Source organism: Nothoprocta perdicaria, unplaced genomic scaffold (genome assembly GCF_003342845.1).
Source record: "Nothoprocta perdicaria isolate Ctin4 unplaced genomic scaffold, notPer1 scaffold_391, whole genome shotgun sequence".
NCBI classification, from domain to species: Eukaryota; Metazoa; Chordata; class Aves; order Tinamiformes; family Tinamidae; genus Nothoprocta; species Nothoprocta perdicaria.
In genome coordinates, this window is record NW_020455634.1 from 114952 (window position 1) to 142236 (window position 27285).

Sequence of the window (27285 nt, forward strand, 5' to 3'; positions counted from 1 at the left end):
AGAACCTGCTGTCTCCCATACCAGGGATGGTTTGGGTTTTTTTTTTAACTGCTCCTCAATGCTTCTTATAAGCATGGAAACCAGTGTTTCTAAAAATGGATGTCTCCAGCACTGCTCCCAGACCAAGATTTTCAGGAATACTTCATATCCAACAGTCCCCATTTAAAATACTCTTTTTAAAAATCTTGGCTGCAGCGTCTTTGGATCCTTCAAGATGGAAAATATTCTATAAATACCAATTATGCCATGACAGTCCCATCCACAAGACTGTGATTATATCATAATGATACATTTACTATAAATACAGGACAAGTGGTTGCAAGTTTCATGAATTCAGTCATGACTTTCTGATCTTCCCTTCTTCCACTCTCTCCACAATGCAAGGACCTAACRAACCAAACAAGTTCAGCCTCATTTTCTTACCTCTAATATATGCAAAGGTAGCCAAGGAGTTGCTGACAATGATTCCTTCTTTCTTTGGAAGCCTTGACTCCCTCGGGTCAAGGTCGTCGGTACCTGTGACAACTGAAGAGGCAAAGCAACGTCAGCCACATCACTCTGCTGCAGAGCTTGGCAGACCAAGCAATGGTTGGCAAACAAAACAGATGTTGAAATAAAATAAATAGTAAAATAAAAGAAMTAAAAGTTAAAATTAGATCCAAAGTATAGATAAAATATTGAAAATATTCAGCATATTCTGTTTTCAGTATTCAAGTGGGGTGGACCCTATCCTTTTCCCCATCTGTTGTGTTGCCTGCCAAGGTGAAGAGCAGCAATTTGGGCACTTGGTCCATCATCCCACTCTCACCTCCCTCTGCCCAAGCTGTGTTGTGGCAAAATGCCCCTTTTGGTTAAAAGAGGCCAAGGATGGGGGAAAGCCATTTCTCCTTCATAGCTGTCCTTACCATCGCTCTGCTTCACAGAGGGCTCACTCTCAGTGACCAGCGGGTTGACAGCCATAAGGATAAATCTAGGAACTAAAAAGGAGAAAGACAAATTGAGTAGCGTTAGGTTTGGAAAACAGAGCCCCAGGTAATTACCAGGTCTGCTGTAAGCAGCACCGATTTCTTATCCTTCTCATACCTGTCTGGGCTGCTGCCTGCTGGGCTACCTTGACTTACAGACTCAGAGAATCACTATGGTTGGAAAAGACCTCCAAGATCATCAAGTCCAACTGAAAACCCTTCACCACCATGCCTGTTAAATCACGTCCCTTAAGTGCCTCATCCACATGTTTCCTGAAGGTCACCAGGACGGTGACTCCACCCCTTCCCTAAGTAGCCTATTCCAATGCCTCACCATTCCTTATATGTAGAAATTCTTCTTAATGTCTAACTTGAACCTGGCACAACTTGAGGCCATTTTCTCTCGTCCTTATCAGTAGTTATTTCAGAGAAGAGACCGACTCCGGCCTCACCACAACGTCATTTCAGGCAGCGGTAGRGAGYGATGAGGTCTCCCCTGGGCCTCCTCTTCTCCAGGCTAAATAACCCCGGCTCCCTCAGCCGCTCCTCGCAAGCTCTGGGCTCCAGCCCYTGCACCAGCTGCATYGCCCTCCTGTKGACACGCTCCAGCACCTCTGTGTCCATCTTGTAGTGATAGGCCCAAAGGTGTTCGAGGTGCAGCCTCACCAGGGGGACAATCGCTTCCCCGGGCCTGCTGGCTAAGCTGCTCCCAACAAGCTTCTACCAGCCCTCATAGACGCCCCCAGACATGGATGGTGGCGTCACGCGCACGTGCCATAGAGTGAAGCAGGTCCCCGCTGCGACCGTTCAGGCTCGGCTCAGGCAGGCAGGCCCAGCATGGGAGGTGCTGGGATAACGCGCTGGTTTCCAGAGAAATGTCTGAAGTCTGGTGTGACATGCTCGGCAAACCCTCCAAGATACTGGGTGGGGGTGGGCTGGGCACCTTTTCATTTCATTAWTTTTTTCCCCTTGGGAAGTTTTCACAGTCTCTCTTAAAAGGATTAAAGAGAGCTAAAAGGAGGAACATCGTGTACATGTTCAGAGTTGGCATATTCTGCATTAGATGAATGGGCCCTTCAGATACTCAGATCTTGGCATCTCTTCTCTGTATTATATGAAGGCAGATTGACTGATTTTTAGAAAAAAAAAGAAAAAGAAATTTCAAGTATGAAGCTCACCTCCATCCCACATACAAATGTTCGCCAATAAACAGTGTTAAAAAAAAGTAAACAGAACAGAGGAGACTCAAGTTTGAGGCTTAGCATAGTTTTACTTTGAAAAATAACTAAAAATAGCACTTCATCTGAACAGAACTTTTCTTTGTGTGTGGGCTCAAAGTCATAGCTGTTGCCCTTCCTGATGAAGGATTTTTTTAAGGACTTTTTACTCCTGTTCACAATACACAGACAGGGGAGAGTAAGCTGATTCCTATTTTGGCTTGCACGTCATCATAACTCTTTAACTGTGTTGCAATGGCAGATCTTCTTTTTTATTTTTTGAAGGTGCACAAGGCATCGAGTGAACAGATTTGCTTGTTCCCAAACTGCCTGGGAAAGTGCAAAGGCAGCTGTTATGAACAATATCCTTGTGAGGTGAGAGACTTAACGTAAGTAGAAGCCACTGAACCGGGGATACAGGCTGCTGCTTCTAGAAAGCCTCATCCTGCCAAGCAGAAAGGGCCCGAGCCCCCAAAGTGTTTCCTGTAGCCTCTCCTTATGCCGTGTGGTGTAGGAGGCAGGAACAAAACCAAGCTCTTGACTGCCTGCGTTATCGATTTCTTCTACGGCTCTGCTTGAGACGCACCGTGTTTATGAGCACTTCAGGTCATATGAGGCCGCCAAGCAGAGGAACTGAGAGCAGCACAGGGAGATGTTTATCAAGACAGCCGCATCGCGCTCAGAGCTCGTGCCGGAGCCGCTGTGTCAGGCAGGGCTGGAGCCCACAAGCTACCATGAGCTGCCCAGGGCAGACCGGTTCGGGGAGGCAGCCAGGCAGGGCAGCCCCGCTACGGGAATGGGGAGCCGTCCGTCTCCCGGGGAGGCTCCCGAATTCCGGCCTCCGCGCAAGACCGGGCACGAGATGACGCGGAGATGGTCAGCTGGGGCTGTGCAAAACCAGCCTCTCCAGCCTCCCCCTACGTTTTCACTAGCAGGAATTAACTCAGAAAAGGAAAATGCAGCCTGGCACTAGCCCTGAAAGGTTGCTGACCGTAGGGAGTATCATTTTTTCACATTCCTGGCTATGATGGTAAATCCTTTAATGTAAGTACAGTATAGCACTCAAAGGATGYGATCTAGTCAGCTGTGTTCCTGTCATTTTGGAGGGAAGCCCTTTTACCTTAGCTTGCAGGGAAGCATCAGGTTAGCAGGAACCCTACAATGAGGGGAAATAATGTAAAATGTCACTCTGAGATATCCCCAAGCTTTCTGCATGCTCACTTAGATGATCTGCAGAACATTTAGACTTGCAAATCATTGGCTAATACCTCAAATTGCTCAGCTCAGTAGGATTCAGCAGAAGAATAAGTCTTCAGAATGTGCCAGCAACACATAAGAACACTATTTATTATCTAGTTTTTTCAAAACTACTCCACTAAATAATACAATGCACAACCCCACTGCAAACAAGCAAGTGCTTTGTTTTCCATTATATGGGTGTTCAAGAAAGGACAATCTGTTATAATTACCCTTATTCTAATTAAACAGATTTCCATTAACTCATTCATAAGGCTATTACAGCATAGAGGAAACCACACAGTAATCTTCTGCCTTATTATGGAGACAGATCTCCAGTTCTCTTCAGTAGTTATTGCCCTGCCTCTCCCCTAACAAACACCCAAAACAAGGGAGACTGAAAAACAATCTCTTATGTCAGCAAGGGAACAGCTGGGCTTCATTTTCCTGTGCTCTTGAGATAACACAGAATCACAGAATCACAGAATAGTTGAAGTTGGAAGGTGCCTCTTGAGATCATCTAGTCCAACCCCGTGCTCCTGCAGGGACACCCAGAGCACGGGGCACAGGGTGGCATCCAGGTGGGTTTAGAAGATCTCCAGAGAAGGAGCCTCCACAACCTCCCTGGGCAGCCTGTGCCAGGGCTCTGAAAGAGCCCTGGAACAAGCAAACAACAACCTGACAGAGAAWTCTGAAGTAATTTCGTTCCTGCTTTCATTCATATTATACTTTKCTGTCCCATAACCCTAACGGAAGGGAATTCTGCTTTTCCATGACGTCAACAGGTTAAATGATGCTATAGCATAYGAAAAGCCTCCCCCTGTTGTCTGCAGAATGAGCTGTACAGTCTTGCAAGGGATTCATAACCTCAGCCCTTCTTGTCCAGCCAGTGAGAAAGGGCCCGTGAGAAAGGCAGCCCCTCTGCAAGGCTCTAGGAAGGGCCTGTGCACGTGGCCCCCCGTTTCGCTGGCGCGAGTCGCCCGGGCTGAGGGCAGGCGGCTTTCCTAGCACTGTGGCCAGCGAATTCTCTGGAACTCAATCTCAGCGTGAGAGTATTACTCAACATATTAACACGCATAATCTGCATTTTACTGTAAATTGCATTTTTATGGAGAAAAATACCTACTGCTTGAGTTTATGTTGGGTATGGCTCTGGCCGTGGGATTGTTCACATATTTGGGGTATTTCAGTAGGGCTATCTCACAGATTTCCTATGTTAAAAGGAAGGTTAGGCTTGGACAGCCTCTGCGTATGTGTGTGGTGGGGCCTGGCTCCATAGGTGTCTGCCTTCTGGCACTGATCTCCCCTGCCAGCAGAGTAAGTGCTGTGAAATGATCGTGCATTTGCTCTTACCACATGCATAGCTGACGTTAAGGTATTTTTTCACTCCAGGTAGGCACGGACTTCCAAAATCCCGGTTAGTGACCATCATTTTGCATCTCTGCTTCCCGTAACACCTTTTTGATAAAACTTCTAGGGCTGTGTAAGATAAACAGTCTGGAAAAAAAAACCACATATACAACAAATATACAACACTGATGGTATCAGAAACACTAGCTGTTACACGCACAACTAGAGATAAAAATCTGCTATCATTTTCAGGTATACGTTTGCCTGGGCAAGAGTTCAGAATTAGATCTTAGGATTTGTCTATGTCAGGAAGTCGGCACATAATGAAAAAGTGAGCTCAGAGCAAGCTCGCTACCTCATGCATGCTAACATTAAGGTTGCAGTAAGATTCATCTCTAGCTACAAATGAAGTGCCCAGCGTAAGGAGTCAGTCATCTATTTTCCCTTCTTGGTGACTTGGGGTGAGAAAAAACTACACCCAGACAGCTCTTTTATCTCTCCCATCTTACAGTGTGTGTGTAGATAAAGGAAGATGCAAGGAAGGCTGCAGGTATCTCTCTGTCCCAGGGTTATCAGGGTGATTTGAACAGCTGCCCAATTTCAGCTGAAGTTTGGTGAGATCATTTGTTGTGTGGCACAATAGCCAGGGATACAGTGAAGTGAATAAAAACAGATATACAGTGTATGAAAACTGGCCTAGCTGAAATATACACTTCCTTTTTGTTTAGACTTTTTTCTTTTTTTTTTAATTGAAAATGTATGTTTTTCTTCTTACAAAAAAAATAAACCAAATAAGCAGTATTTTACATCAAAGTTGAAATTACCTGCATAGGAAAATCTGTGTGACGGACCAACCTTAAAAATTTCCTTTTAAAGAGAATGAATATTTCTAAATTTTATTAACTTCTCAGTATCCGCACATGCTAAACTCTGATCCATAAAGCAAAAATACCTGTTAGCTCTGGCTATTAAACAGACAGAAACTATGACAAAAGCACAAGTTTATAATAAGAAATACTTTGTCTTCTGAACCTGTCTGGTCCCAGTCAGATTTACCTCAGTAGTTTGAATAGTTTGATGAGTGTCTATGAATGAGGGATATTCATTCTAGTGTTTCCAGGTGAGGACTTTCTACAAGGTAAAAACATGTATCTCTTGCCACTAAAAAAGTCCTTCTTCCTGTAGCAAAATTTAGACATGGATGGCACCTTGTCATCTTTTTCCAATTGCTTGAGCTCATTTGTGCTACTTCAGAGGCAGGAAAGAGAGTGTACAAAAAGGTTTTTCAAACTAGTCTTGATTGAAAAGAATGTGAAGATTTGAGACGGGTGTTCTTGACAAAGAAGATTTAATATGTGAAAATGGGCAAGATTTTGAGAGTTAATCCTTTGACACCAGCTAAGCACCTGTGAATAAGTCATATGCATGAGTAGAGACATGAGGAGATAGTGTGCTCATTCCTTGTTGTTTTGGAAAGAAATCACGGGTTGCCTTGAGATAACACACTTCTGGGAGAACAACTTCTGCTTTGGCTCTTCGAAGCCCTAGAAACCTAGCACCTGTGTGTGCTGGAAGGCTGCTGGGCACCCAGGGCTCCTTGAAAACTTCAGCACTGTAATTAAATAACTCAGCTGTTAGTGGAGCGCCTCTAGCTGTCAGCTAGTCTCTCTGGCCACCTTAGACCACTAAGAATATATTTGGGTGGACATTTTAGGCAGCCAGTAGATTATTTTGGCAAGTGCAAAAACAATTGAAGCATATCAGCAGGAACTATCAGATGATTCATATATGAATGGATTGGGAGATGATTCATATATGAAAGGACTGGCAAAGCGATTCATGTTTCCTATAACCTTTCCTGCTCTTGGRGCGATGTGATGTCTTGTGTAACAGCAGGCTCTTGCCCTGATGGTTTTCTACAAACTCAGTGGCACGCTGAGTGCAAGTTTTATTTTGCCTTTTGCCCATGTTGCCGTGGGAGTTAATAGATCCGTATCATCTAAATACATGTTGGATTTGGCTGCTCTTCGTGAGGAGCCAGTCCTGGGATTGTGTCATTCATGTGCTTGCAGGCTCTTGGCAGGCCAGTTTTTGGGGAACTTTCCAAGGCCTGCCTGGTGCCATGGGTGTGCAAGTGTAAACCAAGGCTGGCTTCATTTGCACAGCACAACTCTGAACCGGAATGAGCTGTAATAAGATAAAAAAAAAAAAAAAAAAAGCCCAAAACAAGCAAAGAAAAAAATCACCCTATTTAACAGCTACCTGTGGTCTATCAAGTATTTGACTTTTGGTGATTAGGTCAAAAACTGTTTTCTTTTTTCTTCTCTTTGGTTTATGCTCTTGCTAGCTGAGCAATGAGTTCAGCAGGGAGGAATCTGGAGTGTTCTGTACTGGAAGTCACTCTTTCAGGGGCTGCAGCCTTGTCTGTCTGGTGTCCCACAAGCAGATGCTACAGAGAAGTTAGCTGTAGGGACACGCAAGCTGTAGGGACACCCAGGTTCAGCCCAGCTTGCTTGGGGACTAGCAGCAAAGCAGCTGCAGTGCTGCAATGCTCACACCAGCAACAGCTGATCCTCCTTCTGGTCAAATACCTACCAGCAGGGTCTACACGAGGAGAAAGTCCAGTCAGGGCTTAATTTTGAGTAAATGATTGAATAGTTCCACTGCACTGTCCTTAACAAGTCACAAATCAGGGGATGAAAATAAATTCACAATACATCTTCTTCCTGAAGTAATGCTTCAACTGAGTTTATGCTTATGGGGCTTGTTAAATTGGTACCATCTGTTTGAAATCAACTGCTCCTTGAACAGCCCTTTCCTGGCATGCTAGAAGGCTGGGGTCATCCTCCAGCAGCAGCAGCAAAGTCAGCAGTGCATGGCTGGAAAAACATTTAATTCTTCAAACCCTCCTGCCAAAGTGGCTTGCTACGTACCCATAGTGTTAGTTGGTTTTTTTAAGTGGACCCTTACATGGGTGGCATAGAGATACAGGTGACAACAAGAGGTTTTTAACCTAGTAGTAAACTATCAAATCTGACTGCAGTTATTTAACGGTGCAGAAAGCCCTGTTTCTGGAAGAAAGGCTCTAATTAGCTGTGTTCAGGAAAGTTTTGGCAAGCAAATGACATGCCATAAATCATGTAGCCTTTAATGAGGAGCAATTTGTCTTCTGATTCCTTAAAGTTTCTCTCAATTCAGACCTGAGGAGCCTTCCTTCCCTTTCTTTCTATCCTACCACCCAAGACCTGCAGGCGATGGAGCAGCCAGAGCCGGCCTGAGCGATCGGTGTCAAGCTCTGGCAGCAGCCTCCTCTCCCACCTGCCRTGACCATTACTGATTGCTGCCCGTGCCACCCTGCTATGCATGGGGCAGGCCTCAAGACCCTGCAGGTAGGGGATGCACCTTAAATGCAGATCTGTATTACATAAAAATGTAACGTGCCCATGAAGGACTCTGGGAGCCACAAGAGGAGCTCCTGCTTTTCACTCCGAGCTGGAGCCCAGCTGCACGTTGCTTTCATYCCCAGCTGCTGGCTCAGGGTGCTTTATGTTTTCCTGGGCTGTGCCTACCCACAAAAGAATAAGGAGYCTGCTTTAAAAATCAAGTGAAAGCAAAGATTTCACACTCCCGAATCAGGAAGGCTTGTGCTTTGTGGAGCCCAGATACCAGCTCTGGGGATAAGAGCTGACAGGAGGAAACTAAGGAGTTGTGGAGCGCGCTAAGGCTGAGAACTCCTAAAGAAAGTTACCATAACAATATGGTAATTTATGCAAGAGTGTGGTATAGAGGGTCCTGCCTATGCCTCAGAAAAAGGGCCATTTGAACTGCTAAGTCTTGCAAAAAACCACAAGCATTTCTGCTTGATCTTCGTTTATGAAGAATGTTTCTGATATCTTTATATTCCAGGGCTGAGCCCTGTCAGTAAACAAGGCAGGATGAGATGCTGAAAGTGCTGCGTTTTGTTGGAACAGGCCATTTGGTAGAAGTGACTACAGTATCAAGGCTTTCTAAAAAACGGCACCCTTTCCCTCCCTCTCACAGTGCAGCAGCAGTTCCTGTGCGTGTTGTGAGCCCCTTGCAGTCTGCATGAGAGTAGCCCATTATTGGGGGTTGTTTAGAGGTGGGTCCGTGTTCACAATTCAGTCTGTGAGTATGTGGTGCAGAGCCCTCCCAGCCTTTCGCTCCTTGTGGGTGCACAGAGACTACAGGATCTTTCTGCCAGCACAAATACAGGAGACAAGACACAAATGCAATTCTGCACTTGGTGACAGCAGGAAATAAACTCTCTGCTCAAATGCTTTTGGCTTTGCTTTCTGCAGCTGAGGTCTATACACACACACAGAAGTTAAAGGAGTTTCTCATTTTATTTTAAACTGAAGTGCCAAGAGTACTTTTCCAAACAACTTAATCTAAGTAAGAAAAACCTGCACRTAAGAAAACTCTAAACTGATATTAAGGAAACATTAATGGACAAAGTGGTGCATGTCTGAACTTGCAGATAACTTCAAAAAGCTGGTCAGAAGTGTGTGAACTTCCCCGCTGACCTCAGCAGAACATTAACTGGTCTCTAAAAATGAAGTGTGCTCTCCTCCTCCCTCCAGATATTCCCTTCTCATCCTGCCACTGCTTCAGTCCTTCTCTTTTGGAGCCAATTTGCCTTGCCAASAACTCTGAGAGTTGAGGCATGCAAGGACTGTTGGCAGCACCTCATAGGGTGCAAAACAWTTACTAAATTTCCCACTTTGCTCAGGTGACACGGTCAAGGAACTTCTCATACCGGATGTCTGGGCATAGATGGAGTCTACTTCCAGGTGGTGGAAGCAAAATTGAACTATTTTGTCCTTACCTTTGCACCCACTCTAAAGTGAGGGCACCTTTGCACCTACTGTAAGGTAGTAACTCCCTGTGGACTATCCTCCCACCCCCAAAGCGAGCAGACACTACAGGCAAAAGCCATAAAGGGAGATAAGAACCTTGCCCGTGCCCCGCAGTGCTGGTACCACTAAAGAAGAGGCCCCGCGCTGTGGTACCGGCAAAACTCCGTTCGACGGCCCTGCCTCCTGCACCGCTGCCCACGGCCTTGCGTTGGAGATCGGCCTCTTAATGAGCTAGTRAATATGTGGCACATAAATGATGCTGAGGAACAGAAGGATAAAACCTACTGGTCCTGGGCTAGTGAGACCTGTAGCCTAAAAAGGATTAATTCTCCCCAGCAGCTCTGAACTAGCAGTTCTTGCCTTCTCCCCTCACACAGAACTGGGCTCGGTTTCTGTTTTCTGCTCCTTGAAGGGCCTGTATTTCAGGCTAGTGTTTCCCGTTTTCCGTGCTTTACATGGTTTGTGATTTATGTCACCTAAAAGTCTATAGCTAGCGTGACTCTAACAACTTTAGTGGATAAATATTTCCAGATCTCCTGTAGTCATTCCTTTACTTCAGTCACCTCTGTTCTCAGCAGAGCTACACATAGGACTGCTGTCCATGCACACATGCAGGAGTATACATTTCTTTGTATAAAAGAGAAGCCAAAAGCTTTTAAAACACTATTAATGAATAAGAGATATAGACCTGTTGGACCCTTCATAATATTGATACCAAAAAAAAAAAAAAATTCCTATCATAAGATACTGTTATATAGCAAAATCATGGTACCTTTTTGGCTTGCAAGGCATCTATAGGATTTTGAAAATCTCTCTTTCCTTGCTTGTTCCTTCTCCCACAAGGAAGAGGAGGCAGAATCCAACCCCAGGGTAGTTCATTCCACAGCAAAAGGTGTCATGGAAGTGTCTGATTTCTCACCCCTCTCTTGCTGCCCCTTCAGTGTGGGACCCCCCTTCCCAGTACGACCCTCTCTATTACCAGTTCCCATTTTATGGAGACCCAAAGACAGGCATTTCAGCGCTCCGCTGGTCATTAATGCTTGGGGAGGTGCATGTCTGACCAGACGGTGCACATCCTGGTACAATTTCTGGGAATTACATTCTAGTAGTCTAGCTTGCAKGTTTCAGTTAGAGGTTGGCTACTACCAAGCCTTCTTTCAAGTGCTTTCATGTATTAACACGAGTAATTTATGAATTGAGGAGTGTTTGTTGACCTGAATCTTCCTTGCATTCCCTATAGTAACCTGTGTCTTGGCAAGGTCCTTTGTTTTCTTTTAGCCAATAAATCTCCTGCTTCCTCATGTACAAGTTACTACAAATGTAAAAGAGAAAACAGTACATCAGAAAAGACAGTAACTTACACGGGAACAAACAGCTACAGACTCCTGCTTTGCTGGAGATCTACTGGACACAGTGGATAGATACCTCTATGCAKAATCATCACATAAATGCATTAAAAAACACTTTTTTTTTTGCAGTATTAATGCAACAAGGAAATTGCTTTCTATAATTTCTGTACCCTTTTAACTGTGCTGGTGAGCAGCTGCAGAAGCCTCTGCTTGGGGTTCTTGATTTCCATGCAAATAAACTAGTGAGCTCCAAGAAAATCTCTTACTTATGCTAGGAAATTGATTTAAAAAAAAAAAAAAAAANGCAGAAGCCTCTGCTTGGGGTTCTTGATTTCCATGCAAATAAACTAGTGAGCTCCAAGAAAATCTCTTACTTATGCTAGGAAATTGATTAAAAAAAAAAAAAGAAAAGAAAAAAGAAAAAAAAAGACAACTTTTCAGAAAGACAGATTATCCTAAAATGCCTGGACACATGATTTCATGCACTGTCCTTGAAAGTGGGTAACTGTGTTTGCTTAAAAGAATGAACGATCTAGAGGAGAAGTTGGAAAGCAAGAMCAGGGGCAGGTAAAAATACCATTTTTCCATTTTATGATGAAAGTGAAAAACAAAGAAGAAAATGCTTTATATTGATTTATGAGAAAACATTGTATGTTTGGACAAATCCTACTTTCTCTCAAACAATATAGAATCATGTAAGTTGTTCAAAATACAGCTTTTGGTTTCTGGTCCTTTTTAACAAAAGCAAAAGAGTTTTGGAAGCGAAGGTGAAAGTTATATACATATAAAAAAGTACCAGTTCTGGGATGAAGTAGAGTTTTTATATTCACTATGCTAAATGTTAGAGAGCTTCTCGTGCTAGTAGTTCAAATTTTTACCTATATTCAAATCTTCTCTGTGTTTGAAACAGAATAGGGATATGAATGCACATCTTCCATACCCCATCCTGCACAAGCCTTCCCTGGTGGCACTGTCCCTTGCTAAAGCTGTTTCACTGCCTAGTATAAAATAGAAGATTTTCATCATTGGATTACAGAACAACTTCCCTGCCTCCTGGTCTAAGGCTTTATCTAGCATGACCCCATTGCTCCTCTTCTTCCTCTGTAGTGGAAATAGCACTTAGATTACAATATTAAAGTGGCTCAGAAAACTGATTTGAAGAGGAGGCAGCCATGCTAAATGCTGAGCAGAGGCCAGGATCCTTTGAATGCTGAGATCCCATGGAAGTGCAGCTCCAAGTAGCTGATTTGACAGCGTGTTCACAGAAAAGGGATAATTCAGAATACATCTGTCTCAGTCTGAAGCTGCTGTTTGTCATGAATTGCTTATCAGCTCTATTACTACATAATATATACATGGTATATATATATAGTAACGTCACCAAAACCTTGAGAACTATCTATTAATTCTATACTCCATTCTATACCCCAGTATCCTCCTAGCAGTACTATACCCAGTATGGATAGATATAACACTCTGAGCTCACTGGAGGCTTGTTCTACAAGTCACTGGAGCCTATAGACAAATTCTCTTCTGGAGAGTATTAAAACAACTTCCCACATCTTAGTCATTCAGCTAAAGAAATTGAGAGCTTTGTATGCCATAATGCTGGCATCCAAAGATGTGGATGGAAACAACAACAGATCTGAGCTGCAGTAGATTTAGCTTTTGTGCAAATACACTCACACATGTGTACTCTGACTCTGCAGTGGAGAGCTTCTCTAGTAAGTTTTCTAAATTGTCTCAAATCCTTAAAATAATCTAGACATTCAAATTACCACTACTATTACAGGGTGAAAGGTACACAGGCACTTAAAAAGTCATATTATGCACTCACTGGCATTTGTACGTACTTAAATAACTGTATAAATAAGATTTAAGCTCCAAGTGGCTAGATCTGGACTCTCCTGCATTTGACTAAGTACTAAGCTTACTGCAGTGCCTGGATATATACTCCTCAACCACATAGGTGCTATTGAAAATCGAGCTCATTGCAGGCAGTCACTGGCCCCACACAGAAAGAGGCCAACTACTTTCATCAAGTAATGAGAAATCTATATAAGGGTCTACCTTTTATAGATCTACCTTGTGTTTGTCTCCAGACTTAATGCTGTCTCCTGTTACCACAGATTGCATTACAGAACAAGAGAGCAGCAAGTGCCAGGCTGTTGCTCAAGAAGGTGCACATACATTGGCCATAGCAGAGAGTATGTTGCTGTTCCAGGTTATCCATTAAGAAGGGTTTGCTGCCTTTTGATCTGTGAACTATAAGCACTGATATTTCAGGCAGCTGAGCAATTTCAAGAAATAAGTAAAGTGCAAGAAATTAATACGGTGGTAGCCTTTCTGGACCTGACTTCTGAGCTGACTGTGCTCTCCTTTGAGTGTTGCACTAAGATCATCATCGGGAAGGATGTCTGAGTCATTCAGAAATCTGCTAAAATGTCTCTGCCACACAACAAATAGGAGAGTTATTGGAAGTCCATGTGAAGGGTTTTGTCAGATAGTATCAACCACAGACCTGTCAATGTCCAGGCTGGATTAGCAATCCAAATCCATCCCAAAATAATGAAAAATGCAATCTTTAGTTCTCTCACAAAACCTCATGGAGGAGTTGGAAAGCACGGGATCACTGCACACGAGCTCTGGTTTATAACATGCTACCTTAGAAGTTGAAGTATTAAAGAACTTGAAGAGCTCTGAAAGAAAGGAAAATTACTTAAAATGTAAACAAAACTAGGATCCAAATCCCTGATGGAATAAATCAGGGTAATCCATGATTTTACAAAAAAATAATTTAAAAAAGACATATTTGCTTGAAGACTCTTTTACCTTCTTTTAGGTATTAGCATTTTAAATAGATTCTTGTACAAGAACAGAATACAATTTTCAGACAATACATTTTTAATAATATCTATAAAACTAAATAGAAACATTGGCTTGCAGACAAATGGCTTTTAAGACTTCTTATTGATCTCTTCTTGATGTTCAGAGTTGCTCCTTACAGATTCCCCTTGYAGTGTGATTCTCAGCAGGGAGCTCAAGTTCAGCTTTGTGGGGATGCGCATCCGCCACACAAGGGCTTCCCTACGTGGTATTAAGGGAAGGGAACAGCACGTGCACCTGGTGATGGCCTTCCTCAGGGCATCAGAACTTACCTCCGCGTCTTCAGGGTCAGCACTGAACACATTCATACAAACATCWGGCACCCTCATGCTACTACCAGTGCAGATACTTAGTGATAAGAACGGAGTCGTCAGCCCTCAGCAATGCATCAGCAGACTGTAAGCTGAAGTCAACAACTGCCTACTGATGTAGACCATGCAACTAGTTATAATGTTTCAGGTTCTGTTACCGAAAGTGTTTATAGTTTGTTATTATTATTACTGTTATTATTATTATTATTACTGTTGCCTCTACTACTATCCATGCTATTATTTCTATCCCTACTACTATTTGCATTCAGATCCTTTGTGATACACCTGAACTAGTAAGGAGCAGTGCCAGGGAGTGTTCCTGACCCTGTAACTCCCTGCTCCGTGCTGCTAAGCACAGGATCTGCACCTTYTGGGCCTGGGCCACCAGTATCCTCCCAGCACCTCCCCATCACAGTTCAGCCCCAGGAGAGGAGAGCAGCCCCGGAGGCCCTTTGCAGGCAGTCACTCTGCTCTGCAGGGCAGTTTAATACTACATACACAGGCCATTTCCTGCCTGCCGGACTTTGTGCTGCAGAAAAGTCCCAGGCACATTTAATTTACTAGTTTAATGTAGTCTTGGAGTCTGGTCATATAGCAGTGTCTAAAGTGATGGATCCTGATCTGAGGAGTTTGTCTTTACAAACTCAATTTAAGGCAAGAGTCAGCAAAAATAGAGATTAGAGCAGACAAGGTGTTATGACGCACTTGTTGCCTAATAGTTGTCAGAAGCTGGAGGAAGAAGAAAGGCAAAGAGTTGATATCTAGTACAAGCTGTTTAAATTTAAGATAGCCAACAGGACTGTTTTTTTTTTTTTTTTTTTTTTTTTTTTTTTTTACAATTAATTATAGAAGAACAGATTAACTACAGCAAAGGCTAATACTTTGCTATATTTCTTACCTTATTTTTCTCCCTCATACCAGGCAATCTGAGTCTTAAAAATAACGATTCTTATGTTTCAGCCACTGGCACTTCCAAAGTGACACTGCTCTTGTGCCTGAAGATTTCTCCCCGTCTTTATTTCCCCCTCCTCTGAGCAAWCCCTCCGAGAAAGCCGCCCCAGGAGCGCAAGGACCTACCGAACGGGGGGACGCGCTCCACCTCTGTGGAGCAGACGCTCTCTTCGCGTGCCCATCTGCCGTAGGTGGCGGAGTAGATGATAAGGAACTTGGACTCCTGACAATGGAGTTTCAGTTCCTGGTTTTCACACGCTGATTTGGTTTTGTATTCAGCTACAATAGAAGCAAACAACAATACGGTAGCATGAGGTGACTTACTCAGCCGGACTGCTACAGCAAATGACAGAAAATAGCATTTCTGTAAGTTCTGCTGGGAGTGAAATGTGGCCCAACCAGGGACAAAGCCAAGAGCAAAGTGGAGTGTTTCCTCCAGCTAAATGTTTTCCTTATGACCATCCAAAGCCTCCAGACCCTTTTAAAAATGGATTAAAAAATTAACTTTTGCCAGCCTCCCTTCCCGTGGAACAGCCTCTCTGCTTCCTGCCTCATTTCCTGGCCAGCTCTCCCCAGGCGCTGGCTCCGAGGAGCCTCGTGCTTCCCTCTTGCCCCTGCCCAGGACCACGCTGCTTTCCGCACCTCTTTTAAACCGCTGTGGGAGCTGCCGTGGCCATGGGGCTGGCTGGGGAGCACAGGGGCTGGGCAAGACGCCTCGAGCCACAGCAGGGTCTGGGCGGCATCCGCACTGCTCTCCCAGGGCCAGGGGGCTTCCCTGGGCGGGCCGGGCCTGCCAAGTGCTGCCCTGGGAATGGGGAGCYAGAGCAGCACTGCCCCCAGCACGGAGCTGGGTACCTCAGCGGGACAAGGCCTCGGGCGGCAGGGGCACCTCTGGCTTATGCCACCTAGGGCAAACCCTTGCAACGCAGCGAGGGCCAGGTAAAAGAGTTTACCCTGCTCCGCTTCACGGCTTTCAGCAACGGGAAAACAGGAAAAGGAGGCTCCTGAGCTGAGCAGGGACAAAGGGAAATCTTATTGTTACCGGCTGGTGTTGCTGTGAGTGGAGCGCGCGTGCCGCTGCTAAAGGGGCTAGAGAAAGGAGAAGCTCTATCTGTTCCACGAAGAAAACATAACTAGTTCACTCAGGACAGAACAAATACAAAAATGCCTAGTTCTTAATGGAACTGCCACCCGAGCTCCCCAGCACTCCGACTGTTTAGGAACACGTCAGGCGCTGCAGCCTGCTCCCTCTGCAGCGCAGGGCAAGGCAGGGTACAAGCACAAGGCAGGGTGCAAGCACGAGGCAGGGTGTAAGCACAAAGCAGGGTGTAAGCACAAGACAGGGTGTAAGCACAAGACAGGCTTCCGCAGGAGGAGGCTGTCTGGAGCAACCAAACACAAACTCTCTCCATGGTGGCGAAAACGATGGGATTCAGGGAATCGCCAAAGCGTCTGCTTGAAGGCAAGGGGATTCTAGTGGAGATGTGAAGTTGCACTCCAGTGGTTTCCTGAGTGAGGATGGTTTCTGCACTTAGCCCTAGCAATCTTAGTAACACACTCAGGAATATGAATTCCTGTCACATGGGACCGTGTAATTTGCACGGGAACTGGCCATCTCCCTCAGTTGCGAGGCAGCACTTGCTGTCAAATATACTTTTTACCAACTTGGGCAGAATTCATATCACACAATATTATATACTGAAAATAGCTCATTCACAATGGGGAAAAATATWAAGTGGCTTAAGAAAGCAACAAAGAGGATCACAACCTTCTACTGATTAGTAAAGAGAGATCTCTGAGCACACAGATGCTGCTATGTTATGCAAACACATACACTATTAACAGTGCAGTAACTGTAACCTGGAAAAAAATGTGAACTGTAAAACAATACAGATCATTAACATCTTAAGTTTTAGACATATTTTTATTTTTCTGAAGATTCGCCCGGCAAATCTCTCGGGGAATCATGTGCTAGTGCTTTGCCAAAGGAGAGAACCATTCCAGTGCTTTTGCTTTTACTTCATTACTCTGCATAAATAGGCCCTGCATTTTGCTGTGCCACTCCGGTTCCTATTCCACCAATGCTGTCAATCTTAATGCTCTGATTAAAGAAAATACCTTTTGTGCTTTCTCCTTCAGCTGTGGGATGGTATTTCTGAGTTGGCTTGCGAACCTACCCATAAATCATCATTCAAATATTTTCTTTGGGACCCATTTCTGGCACATGGGCGATGAGCTGCCAAAGCAAGCTGAGTGCCTGGGCAACTGCAGCTTGTTCTCAAGTATAATAGCAGCAGCAGYAACAACAAAAAATTAAAAACCACCAGTAAATGAAACTTCCTCATGACTGTCGAACCTTTCTAAAAACTCTCCTTGCATTTCCAAAGTGCATTATCTTTGAGTCAGGATGTGTCTATTTATATATCAGAGTCACTTGCCTGTAAACAATACAGGTAATGCTATAATAAAAATAGCCAGGCRTGTGTATCCCCCAGTGATTATTCTAGAAATGTGGAGCAGTGACACAGGCTTAGAAAGTTTCTAAGGTTTGGTTCTACCTTGTTAGGCATTTTTGCATATTCCTTATTAAGGCATAATCATGTTCATAATTTGAATCTTTAGTGCAAGCACCTTTTTTTTTTTTTTTTTGAAGTTTACCCCTGTTTTACATTTACCCCTATTCTACCTTACCTCTATAAATATACTTTTTTTTTTATACATTTTTTTTCTTTCCTAGCCTGATGTCTGACATCTGATTCTGACAGATTACACTGGTCATTAAATTGGCAGCAAGCACACTGGAGCTGCAAGCACAATGGAAGCAAAGGTAAAACAGAAAAGAAAACAATTTGCCATTAATCTCAGAGCCTCAAAACTTCACATGGATTTATGCAAAGCCTTGTGCAGTGGCATTCTCACCAAAACAAACAACAAAACACACACAAAAACACACTCGCCTCGTGTGGATTACTTACTAGGTTTGCATTTAAAGGAGACAAGGAGGAATTTGGTGGTTCCTGGACATAGATCAGGTCCAAACACCCGACTATTGACAAGGAGTTGGCAGGATCTCAGGTTCTGGCATTCGTCCAGTACTTTCTAGAACAATGGGCAAAAAGGATAGTCTTGAAAACAAGATATGAAGCTACACTGCAATGAGTACACTTCATCATACTTTGCTCTACACATGACAGGAATCACCCTTTCACTTTTTTTTTTTTTTTTTTGGCCACAAAAACATAGGTAACAGTTGCACCATAGGACTGAGGCCACGTCTCTTCTGGCCTTCGAGCACTGGATGAGTTTATGAATGTACATACAGAGCAGCAGTATCCAYGGCAAGTGAGGATTTTATCAATGCGCTGAGTTTTGCTACTTTCCCCTCTGCCACCAACCTGGGAGTCAAATCTCACCATGTGGCCACCACCTCAGTGGAGCTCTGGATGCAGTGCAGAGTCCAAAATACGTGGGAGCACCCTCAGCCTCGGGGCTTTTCCTGGGTATGCCAGAGGCACATGCACATCTTCCTGGCGATACTCACAGGACAGCTGAAGGGTGGTAATCCACCCTGCAGGAGGTGACTTTGTAACCCTTTCATCTCACTTCAGTTTACTATTTAGTTTGAACAGTGTAGAGACGGCTTCCTATATRCTATTTCTGAATAACTTGCATTGTGCCCATGATTCTTGACGACTTGATCACTGCGGACCATCATATGGGGTCCATCTGTGGGTCAGCAAGCACATAACTGCAGTAACTGTAAGATACCATTCTCTGATAGTTTGGGGTATCACCATAAAATCCATGGGAAAATTTTCTGTTTTCTCATCGGAAGGGGTCTCAGTCATGCCAAGAGGCCTAATCAGAAATTTACCACTGTGCTTAGCACACGCTCCACTATTTCCAGACTCAGAAAGTTGGCAGGGGTGGAATCTCCTTTCTCATGCCTGGAAGCCCTCCTTCCCAAGCAGGAGTGATGCACACTGGCAGCACACTGCAGTGATCCTGTAACACTCTCTTTTTCTTCCCCTCCGTGGAAGAGGAGAACTTGCATCCACCACTTTTTGAGGATTCAGTGATACTAAAGACTTTAAAAGGGCAGAAGAAGCAAAACAGAATTAATTTGACCAGTCAATTCTTCTTTTAAATTGTTGCAGGTCAAACAAATAACCTCTTCTTAATTTGGGATCGTTCTAGAGCAGGCCAGGGAAATAAAGTCACATGGTGAGTGAGTGGGGAGAGCCATCCCCTACTGAACCACCTTCTACTTGCACCTGAGCTCAACTATCTCCTGTGCATCTCTGTACCTTCCTTTGCTTAATGCGAAGAGCAATCACATTTTCTACGGGTGCTGCAGTGCAAAAACACACGGCCACGACAGCCAACGACAATGGCCACACCGAGACAGCACCGGGCTGCTGATACCTCGGCCCACAGCGAACTTTGCTGCGAGCCCTTCAACAGGAGGGCACTGTATAAAGCGCCCTCCTGCCTGCAGGACAGCATCATGCCTGATTATGCAGATGGCAGATATAGTTCCAGAGGGCAGGGGAGGAGGCGGATGAGATCACTGGAGCTCTTTTCTAAGCAATCAGTTTACAGGATCTGTCTCTTCTCCTTGGCAGAATCGGAAATCCCTGAGATGCAGGGCCTTCCTCTCTCTCACATTTGTGCCCTTGTCAAACAGCTCCCAACGTCTTTGATCAGTCACGGGGCCTCAGTGTGGATGATGGTTTATACAACAGTCATCCCATGCTGTGTTTATTATACCCAGCGGAAAAACTGGCCATGGAGACTTCACAAAGTCATTCAAGACTTGCAATCCCAAAATAATCATTGTGTCACGCCACTGTAGTCAGTAAAATGACATCAAGGATGCATCTGGCCTACAGTTTTTAATGGAGAGCTCTATTTTCGCACGGCTGTCGTGTCTGGAAGGTCATTAGAAGCTGCAGTGCAACATGTGCAAGCCACACTTACAAAACTGCCCTACACTGTTTCTGGAGAAGGGCTATTACACCCAAACCACTTTGTCACTCGTGGGAGGAACAGAGGTACCCTGTGGTCAAAAACAGCGTGCCAGCTTCACCTACTAATGTTTCAAGGTAGCAATGCTTCTGTACAGCATTTACAACAGCTTCACTGACACAACATGTTCAGATTCCATGGACTTCCCATTCTTGCCATGATTCGTTGACCTGAGCTTTAGATTGGGCCTTTTTGCTAYGACGAAACAAGCTTTTGACAACAGTGTAAGGCAGATCTTCTCAGATCTTGTCAAGAAGCCTCCACTGCAGAAAACAGTAATTTATGAGGTTTATGACCGAGGAACCAACCATAACATATTGATAAAAGGTCTGTACTAATGGAAACGTGGCTGCAGAGGTGCTAAAGATCTGCTATTTAATGGTCAAGAGATGCACTGAACAAGCCAAAAGCATGCCAGAATACCAGGTATGCAGTGCATTTGTAACCCAGGCAGGCGAAGCGAGATGTCTCTCCTGGGGATATGGAAGACCCATACGATGGACTGCTTAGTCTGCTCCATCACAACCTAGTCCTTGGTTAGAAGGGAAATGATTACACTGAACGGCACTGAGAATGGGGTTTCCAAAGGAAGGCTTATCAGAACAGAAGGAAAACTACAGAGCTGTTGGCAAGCCTATGGGAATATCGAAAGGAATGTGATCGATACCTCCTGCTCGTCAGATGAACTCTTTCTCCTACTTTGCATGAAAAAGACAGAAATACGATGTCATTTCATTCAACAGTGTGAACATTCACAGTTTTCATACAGTTTAGCTCATCACATGGAAACCTTCAAAAACATTTTGCACAAAGAACCTTTACAATACATGATACCTGCAGAGAGGTGGGCGCCACACAGTTTATGGGTCCTGTCATCCTGGTTTYGGGCTGCTGGGTACTACACATATGGTAATCCTGCCCATAAAATGCTGACTGAATGCTTATCGTTGAGTGCCGAGGACAGTGCAGACTCAAACGCTCCCCGTCGCAGGCATAGGCCGTGTGATTTTGCAGAAGTTTGGTTAGGTAACCTAGAAAATATTTAGCCGTGTTACAACTAGCACAGGAAATGATAAGCCCGTTAGGTAATACGAAAACCACAATCAGTCTCTGGAAAGGGCATCGCAGTCAAGGTTGGGAGTGTGGCCGGCTGCCACACCACGCGGTTCTACGAGTGGGACAACCCTTACGTCAGCCCTGAAAAGCAGGGGGTCAGGCAGCGTGACCCAGTCAAGCGGCGGTGAGTCACAGCTGTGCCAGTATTTAACTCTGCCTCCGTCCGCCTTCCTCTCTGTTCTTCTGCGTAGGATTCTGGCAGCAAGACGCAGGCTGCTGCCTTGACCACCACAAGGGAGTCACTGCGCCTGAAAATAATTTAATTCAAAGACTTGGCGCATGTGCATTGGTGACACGTTGCAACCTCTACCCCTCCATCACACCTGGTTGAAATCTGCCTTGAAGCAGAGAACATTTGTGAGTGAACTGGAGGAAGAGATGCGTGGGACAAGAGAGATAAGGGACAGGCGAATATATCAGTGTACAAGTGAAACAAGATCCTTTCATTTCCTATACTTAAAGTAAACCCACAGAAATAAGACATAAAACTCCTTTTCCCCACAAGTTTTATGACAACTTTAAAATTTAACGTAATCAAAGCAAATCTTCTTTTTCCCCTAATTCTTTTGCTATTAATCATTATTCATTTGTATACAACCCTAGTTGAATAGCTTTCCTTCATTCATATATATATACTCCCATTAAATTCTACAGAGTTCTCTCTAAAATCAATATCCAACTTCTACAACAGCAGGGTCATCCACATTCGAGGCAAAAATAAAGCAACAAAACAACCTTCCAAAACCAACTTATTCAGAACAGATTATTCAGTAAGTATCAAGAGCTTCTGCTGGTTTGTTATGCAAAAAGATTTGTAGAAGCTTTAAGACTGAAGAAATGATCACATAAGTATCTTTTTAATTAGCAGAAATTTAATTTTCTTATCTTTGTCTCTTTACCAAACATGTAAGTGGTTTAATAACAGATAAAACAGATAAAAGCTACTGCTTCCTCCTCAGAAGCCTTGTTTTGCCTTTATCCTTACCCCACTGGGGTTACAACAGGATTATTGCTACTATGTATAATAGAAAAAAATAATCTTTCCTTTTTGTTTTGGTGAATGACTACATCAGAAACAGAATGATGATTATTTCATACCATAAAGAGAAAAAGAATCACTTCTCTCTTAGCAAATGCGGGGGTAGGGGGAAAGAAAATGTTCCCTCATGTCATTAAGTTTTCAGATTTGTTGCCCTTTTCCAACCTTTCCCCAAAGAACCTTTTTTCAAAGCAAAAAACGCTTTGAATTAAAAATCTAAGTGCATCCCCCATGCCATCTGTATTTCCTATGTGACTGAAATCACAAATAAAGGAGCCTTCCTGCCACGTCCACTCCTCCCCAGGCCTGCTCCTGGAAGGTGATGGGTATGGCCATAAAAACAGGCTGAAAGCCCCACTGCCCCCAAGCGACTTTGCCACTGGCTGCTCCTGTAAAGGGGCCCCGGGGACATTAACTGGGGCCGACTGCCTCTCCCACTGTCATCGGAGCATAAAGGGCCACAGTGTAAAGGAGTATCCAGCCCAAGGCGAGTCGTGGAGACTCAACACCTTGAAAGATTTCGCCTGATATTTGTAATCATTTCAATTCTTGGGGTTTTAAGTTACTTGGAACCCAGAGTGCCGTATACAAAACAGCACAGTATTCCCTAAAGAGTATCTGCTATGTTGTGATTTGGATGAGTTCCCTGGCATCTTAACTGCTACTTTGATCCTGCAAATTCCTAATCCAGTATCTAAGCACCTTTCTCTAACAATTGCAACTATTCAATCCTTTAAAAAATGCTTAAAGGAAAGAAAAAAAAAGAAAAACTTGCTCTGATTCTGTAGAAGCAATATGGTTCACTTGTAAAAAGAGCATTAGATGGCCTGGTGAAAATAAGACATCAAGCTCTCTGGCCTTCCCGATGGGTTTTAAAGTGACACTGCTGTTCCTGAAATCCTTGCATATTTGTAGACAATAAAGGACAAAAATAGCATGGAAATAGGCTGCTAGGCGTCGATAAGCGAGGCGGTGACGTGCTCGTGCGGGGACTGCTCGCCTCGCGGGGCAGCCCRTGTCACGCTGCTCTCACTCCTGCGCACGCCGAGCGCGGACGCCCAGWGCTCCATGAAGGGCAGCCCCGACCCACGGCCTGCTGCGGAAAGGGACTCAGACCCGAGAAATAACCGCTTCCTCTCGCCTCTGCCTTGCAAACTCCAGCTCTTCCCTCTCCCCGTGCTGCTGCTCCTGCCTGCACTTGCAGCCCAGGTGGGGAGATGGGCTCGGTGCGGGGCGGCTGCCTCTCGCCTCGGCGCTGGAGTGGGAACGGGCTGTTTCCAGCTGCTTTCCCACACTTCTCGGGGCACCGCGGTCTCGTGCTCGCCCCACTACAGAGCCCCTGAGGCCACAAGTGCCCTGGCACTGTTTGCCAAGGCCTCGGCAGAAACACGCTCCCCTCAGCGCAACAAATCCGCCTGGGTGACCGTGCAAGCTTGGGGGGAAAGGGGCTCTTTCTGTATAACTAGTGTTTCCGGGGTGAGGGAGCTGCATGGGCTCCACGGGCCGGTCACTCCTGCTGAAGGGGGCTTCCTTCCCGGCATTTCCTTCCCCTGGGGCAAGGATACCAGCTCATCCCAAACAGGCAGCCAAGCAGGCAGCCGGGCAGCGTCACTTTTAGGCACGGGCCCAGCACATGGGCCGCACTACRGGCACTGCAGGGCGCTGTTTGTCATTCAGACCTCTCCTGTTTGGTCTTTCTTTAACTAAGTTTTATGTTAGTTGCAAATCCCAAGGAAAAATCTTTACGAAATAATTTAAAAATCAAATCTGGGAGCTAAAGACTGGACTGCCTTGCTGTGCTGCACCACAGTATTAAATACCGGCTTCCTATAGAATTCCTTAAGGGGCTTAAGGTGTTAAACGTTAGCAGTGGCTTCTTTCTCTTTACTTGCAGGGTTCTTGGGTGACGGCGGGGGCTAGCCAGGGCAGGAGCCTTTCCCAGCTTTATTCTGCCCTTGCAGAATTTCCCATTTTCAAAAACAACAGACGTGTTTCTTCTTTAAAACAATTTGCAACTTGAAAGGAAATGACAGCTGTTGTAAGATTTGACTAATGTAGGAAAACTTGGCAATGCTGCAGTGTCCCAATAGCATCTCTACATCACTGTGTGAAAGGGCCACGAGGAGCTTTCCCATTTATCCAAGGCCCACATTCAGAGGCACTGTATGTGGTGCTCTGCATACACAATCATCTCAAAGGCCTTGGCCTGGCTCAGAAGTTAAGCCTGAAGCATATGGTAAGAAACAGAATCCATTGATTTGAAGGCCAGAAGGTGTCATCCCACCCAACTCTCTGCACAACTCAGACTACTCGTTCATTGTAACCTGCTACTGAGCTTCAAAATACCAATGCAAAATCCAAGCGTAATCCTTTCTTCCAGAATTAGCCAAATTAGTCACAGTACCAACTGTGCTGACAAAGAACTTGAGCTAAAAAACATAGTGCCCGAAAAGGGCACAAAACATGGAGACTGAGCAGCTGGACAAAGCGCTAAGCCCTCTGATCACTTCTCGTTGCACAGGAGCACTGATAAACTGCAATGACAACAGCAGGCAAAATAAGTGGCCTAGGAGAGTTAAGGTTGCAGATAACTTTGGGGGTAAAAAGATGAACTTATACTCTGTATCTGCTCCTGATTTGATCACTTGGAATGACAACACTAATGGTAGTAGTTGTCATGAACCTGATTTTTTTTTTCCTTTCAAAAAATTGGAAACATGGGAACTTTGAATGTTGCTTTTTAATTTTGTTTTTGTTTCCCACCCTCCCCCCCCAAAAACAAAACAAGAAATAAAGGAACACCTAAAGGTCTGGAAGCTTTCAGCCAAGAAATGTGTTCCGTCTCCAGTGTATGGTACAAGACAATAGGAGGCACTATAATTCACTGCATTCCTTCCCTATGGTGCAGGACAGTGGTCTAAGGCCCTAAAGCCCCTCTTGTGTTGTCAGAGCCACGTTAAAGCAACGTGTTTATTCTGTCCAACTCCACCTGACTAGCATGACTTCACTATATGGAAGCAGCAACCAGGAAGAGTGGGAGCTGTTAGTCTAATGCCCAGCATATAGTAAATGCAGCCTCGGTGCTGACAGACATAATGTCTTTTTGGCAAAACAGCRGCTTCGCAAATAATATTTTTAGGGCTTGAAGCTGAGCAGCACACAGCCCACAGGGATTCTCAGAATCAGGACTTTATATATGCATTTAATTATTTCAGTAACTGTGCATAACTCAACCTAGCTTAACTAACACAGCAATCTGTTCTTTTAAGAAATAGGAATCCCCTTTAGATCAAAACAGATTGAAATGCCACCGTACTGTTGTGGGAGTCCCCAATAGCTAATCCACTTGCTAAATCTACATCAGCTCCTGCAGTTTTTCCCAGAGCTGTGCCAGTGGGCATTAAAAATACAAGCAAGACTGACAAGTTTGCAAGCAGAGATTTCATGCAGTGCTAATTGAACCATCGATAAGCTCTGTGACRAACACTGTCAGGAGCATCAATGTGGCCTATTTGGGACTCAGATGCCRTCTTTCTCCAGTGTTTTGTGAAGGAACTGTTGAAGAAAAATTACCCCGTAAGTTTCCACTCCTCCTCCAAGGCATAATCCACACTTTCACTCAGCAAAGATGCACGAGGATGTCTCCTTGCCTAATGTATGTTTTTTTTGCATAGTTGTCACCTTGACCCAGCTTCCTTTCACTGCTTGGCTTTTCGGATTGGCCTTTTGCACTACTCTAATGAACACTCACTCTCCCTGCCTGGGATTGCCATCCTACTAATTTTAGACTCTGCCCTATGGGCTGTGAACATTTCTAGTGTTAAAAGTAAAAAGTTGCAGGTAAAAAGCTTTGGGGATACCATGTCAGTCAAGGYAGGCACTAGTGATAAGCTCTCAAGGTCTCCCATGAATTGTTTTATCAACATGTGTGTGTTCCTAAGGAATCCCTCTAGTTTAATTTTTCCCTCACCTCATGGATCATAAGCATTTTACTAATCCTGAATGTCATTACCTGCTAAATCTGAGAGTCAAAYTAAGTAAGAGCTCGATCTGACTCAAGCCAGAATCAGGCACCCAGGTGAGCCGGAAAACAACTCAGCCTAAGGACTCAATCAAAAGCTGTCACGTGAGCATACGGCAAGAGAAGGGCTCATTCCATGAATAACAGCACGTGTGAGAAGCCAAGCCATGAGCTCTTTTAGAAAAACAAAAACAACCTTTCCAAAAAGAAAAGACAGACCTCCTTTGACTTAGTGGTGTGATGGTCACCAAATGGACTTTGTTTCTTCACCATCTAACCTCTTCTTACTCTGTCAACCTGGGCTGCAGGTTTTTTGTTTTTTTTTTTTGGTAGAGTTGGAAAACGCATGATTCCAGCAGTCAGACCACAGACCAGCTGCCTATTCTCCTATTCTCTCTCCCATACCTCCCATAACTCCATAACTGTTYTCTGTTTCCTTCAAATCAGCAGTTTCTTATTCCCTTGTGCTTCTTTGGGGAGAGATGCTTTTCTTTTATCCCCATATCTTTCTAAGGAAATCAGAAAGATGCTTATGCATTTTTTTTTCTCATTTTGTCTCTCTTTTTTTCTCCATTTACTCCCCTTATGTGCTTATTCATACTTCAATATGAAGACACAACATAGCGTACAACATTTGGTAGGCCGGCGTAAAAGTGTGCAGGAGTTCCTCAGCAAGTGAAGCACATATTAGGAAGGAGCAAACTATTGCTGATCCCTGGAGATTTCAGCCTGTGGAAAACCCTGTGCTACAGTCAGCTGTGCTTCCTTCAGCCATTCCAGGAAGCCTTGTAGATAAATGATTGTCCTATGATTTAATATGCAACTATTTCAATGGAAAGGGAAGATTTTCTCCTTCCTATAATATAACACTGCCAAGAAGTACAATCGTGCTCAAGGAGACTCTGGGGCTGTTTTCTGCCTTTGCCAAAAAAAAAAAAA

The 27285-nt window shown here is 44.4% G+C and overlaps 1 protein-coding gene across 1 annotated transcript in view; it reads right to left on the reverse strand.

Annotated features, from left to right (window-relative positions):
* Positions 1–27285, reverse strand: part of EVA1C (eva-1 homolog C) — a 34730-nt gene that overhangs the window by 1225 nt on the left and 6220 nt on the right. The window contains exons 2-7 of the mRNA XM_026044959.1: positions 21005–21201; positions 18118–18241; positions 15269–15421; positions 4772–4915; positions 906–977; positions 424–525 (exon numbers count right to left, since the gene is read on the reverse strand). Of these exons, the coding sequence (XP_025900744.1) occupies positions 424–525; positions 906–977; positions 4772–4915; positions 15269–15421; positions 18118–18241; positions 21005–21201 (792 nt within the window). The remainder of the gene's footprint in view (positions 1–423; positions 526–905; positions 978–4771; positions 4916–15268; positions 15422–18117; positions 18242–21004; positions 21202–27285) is intronic.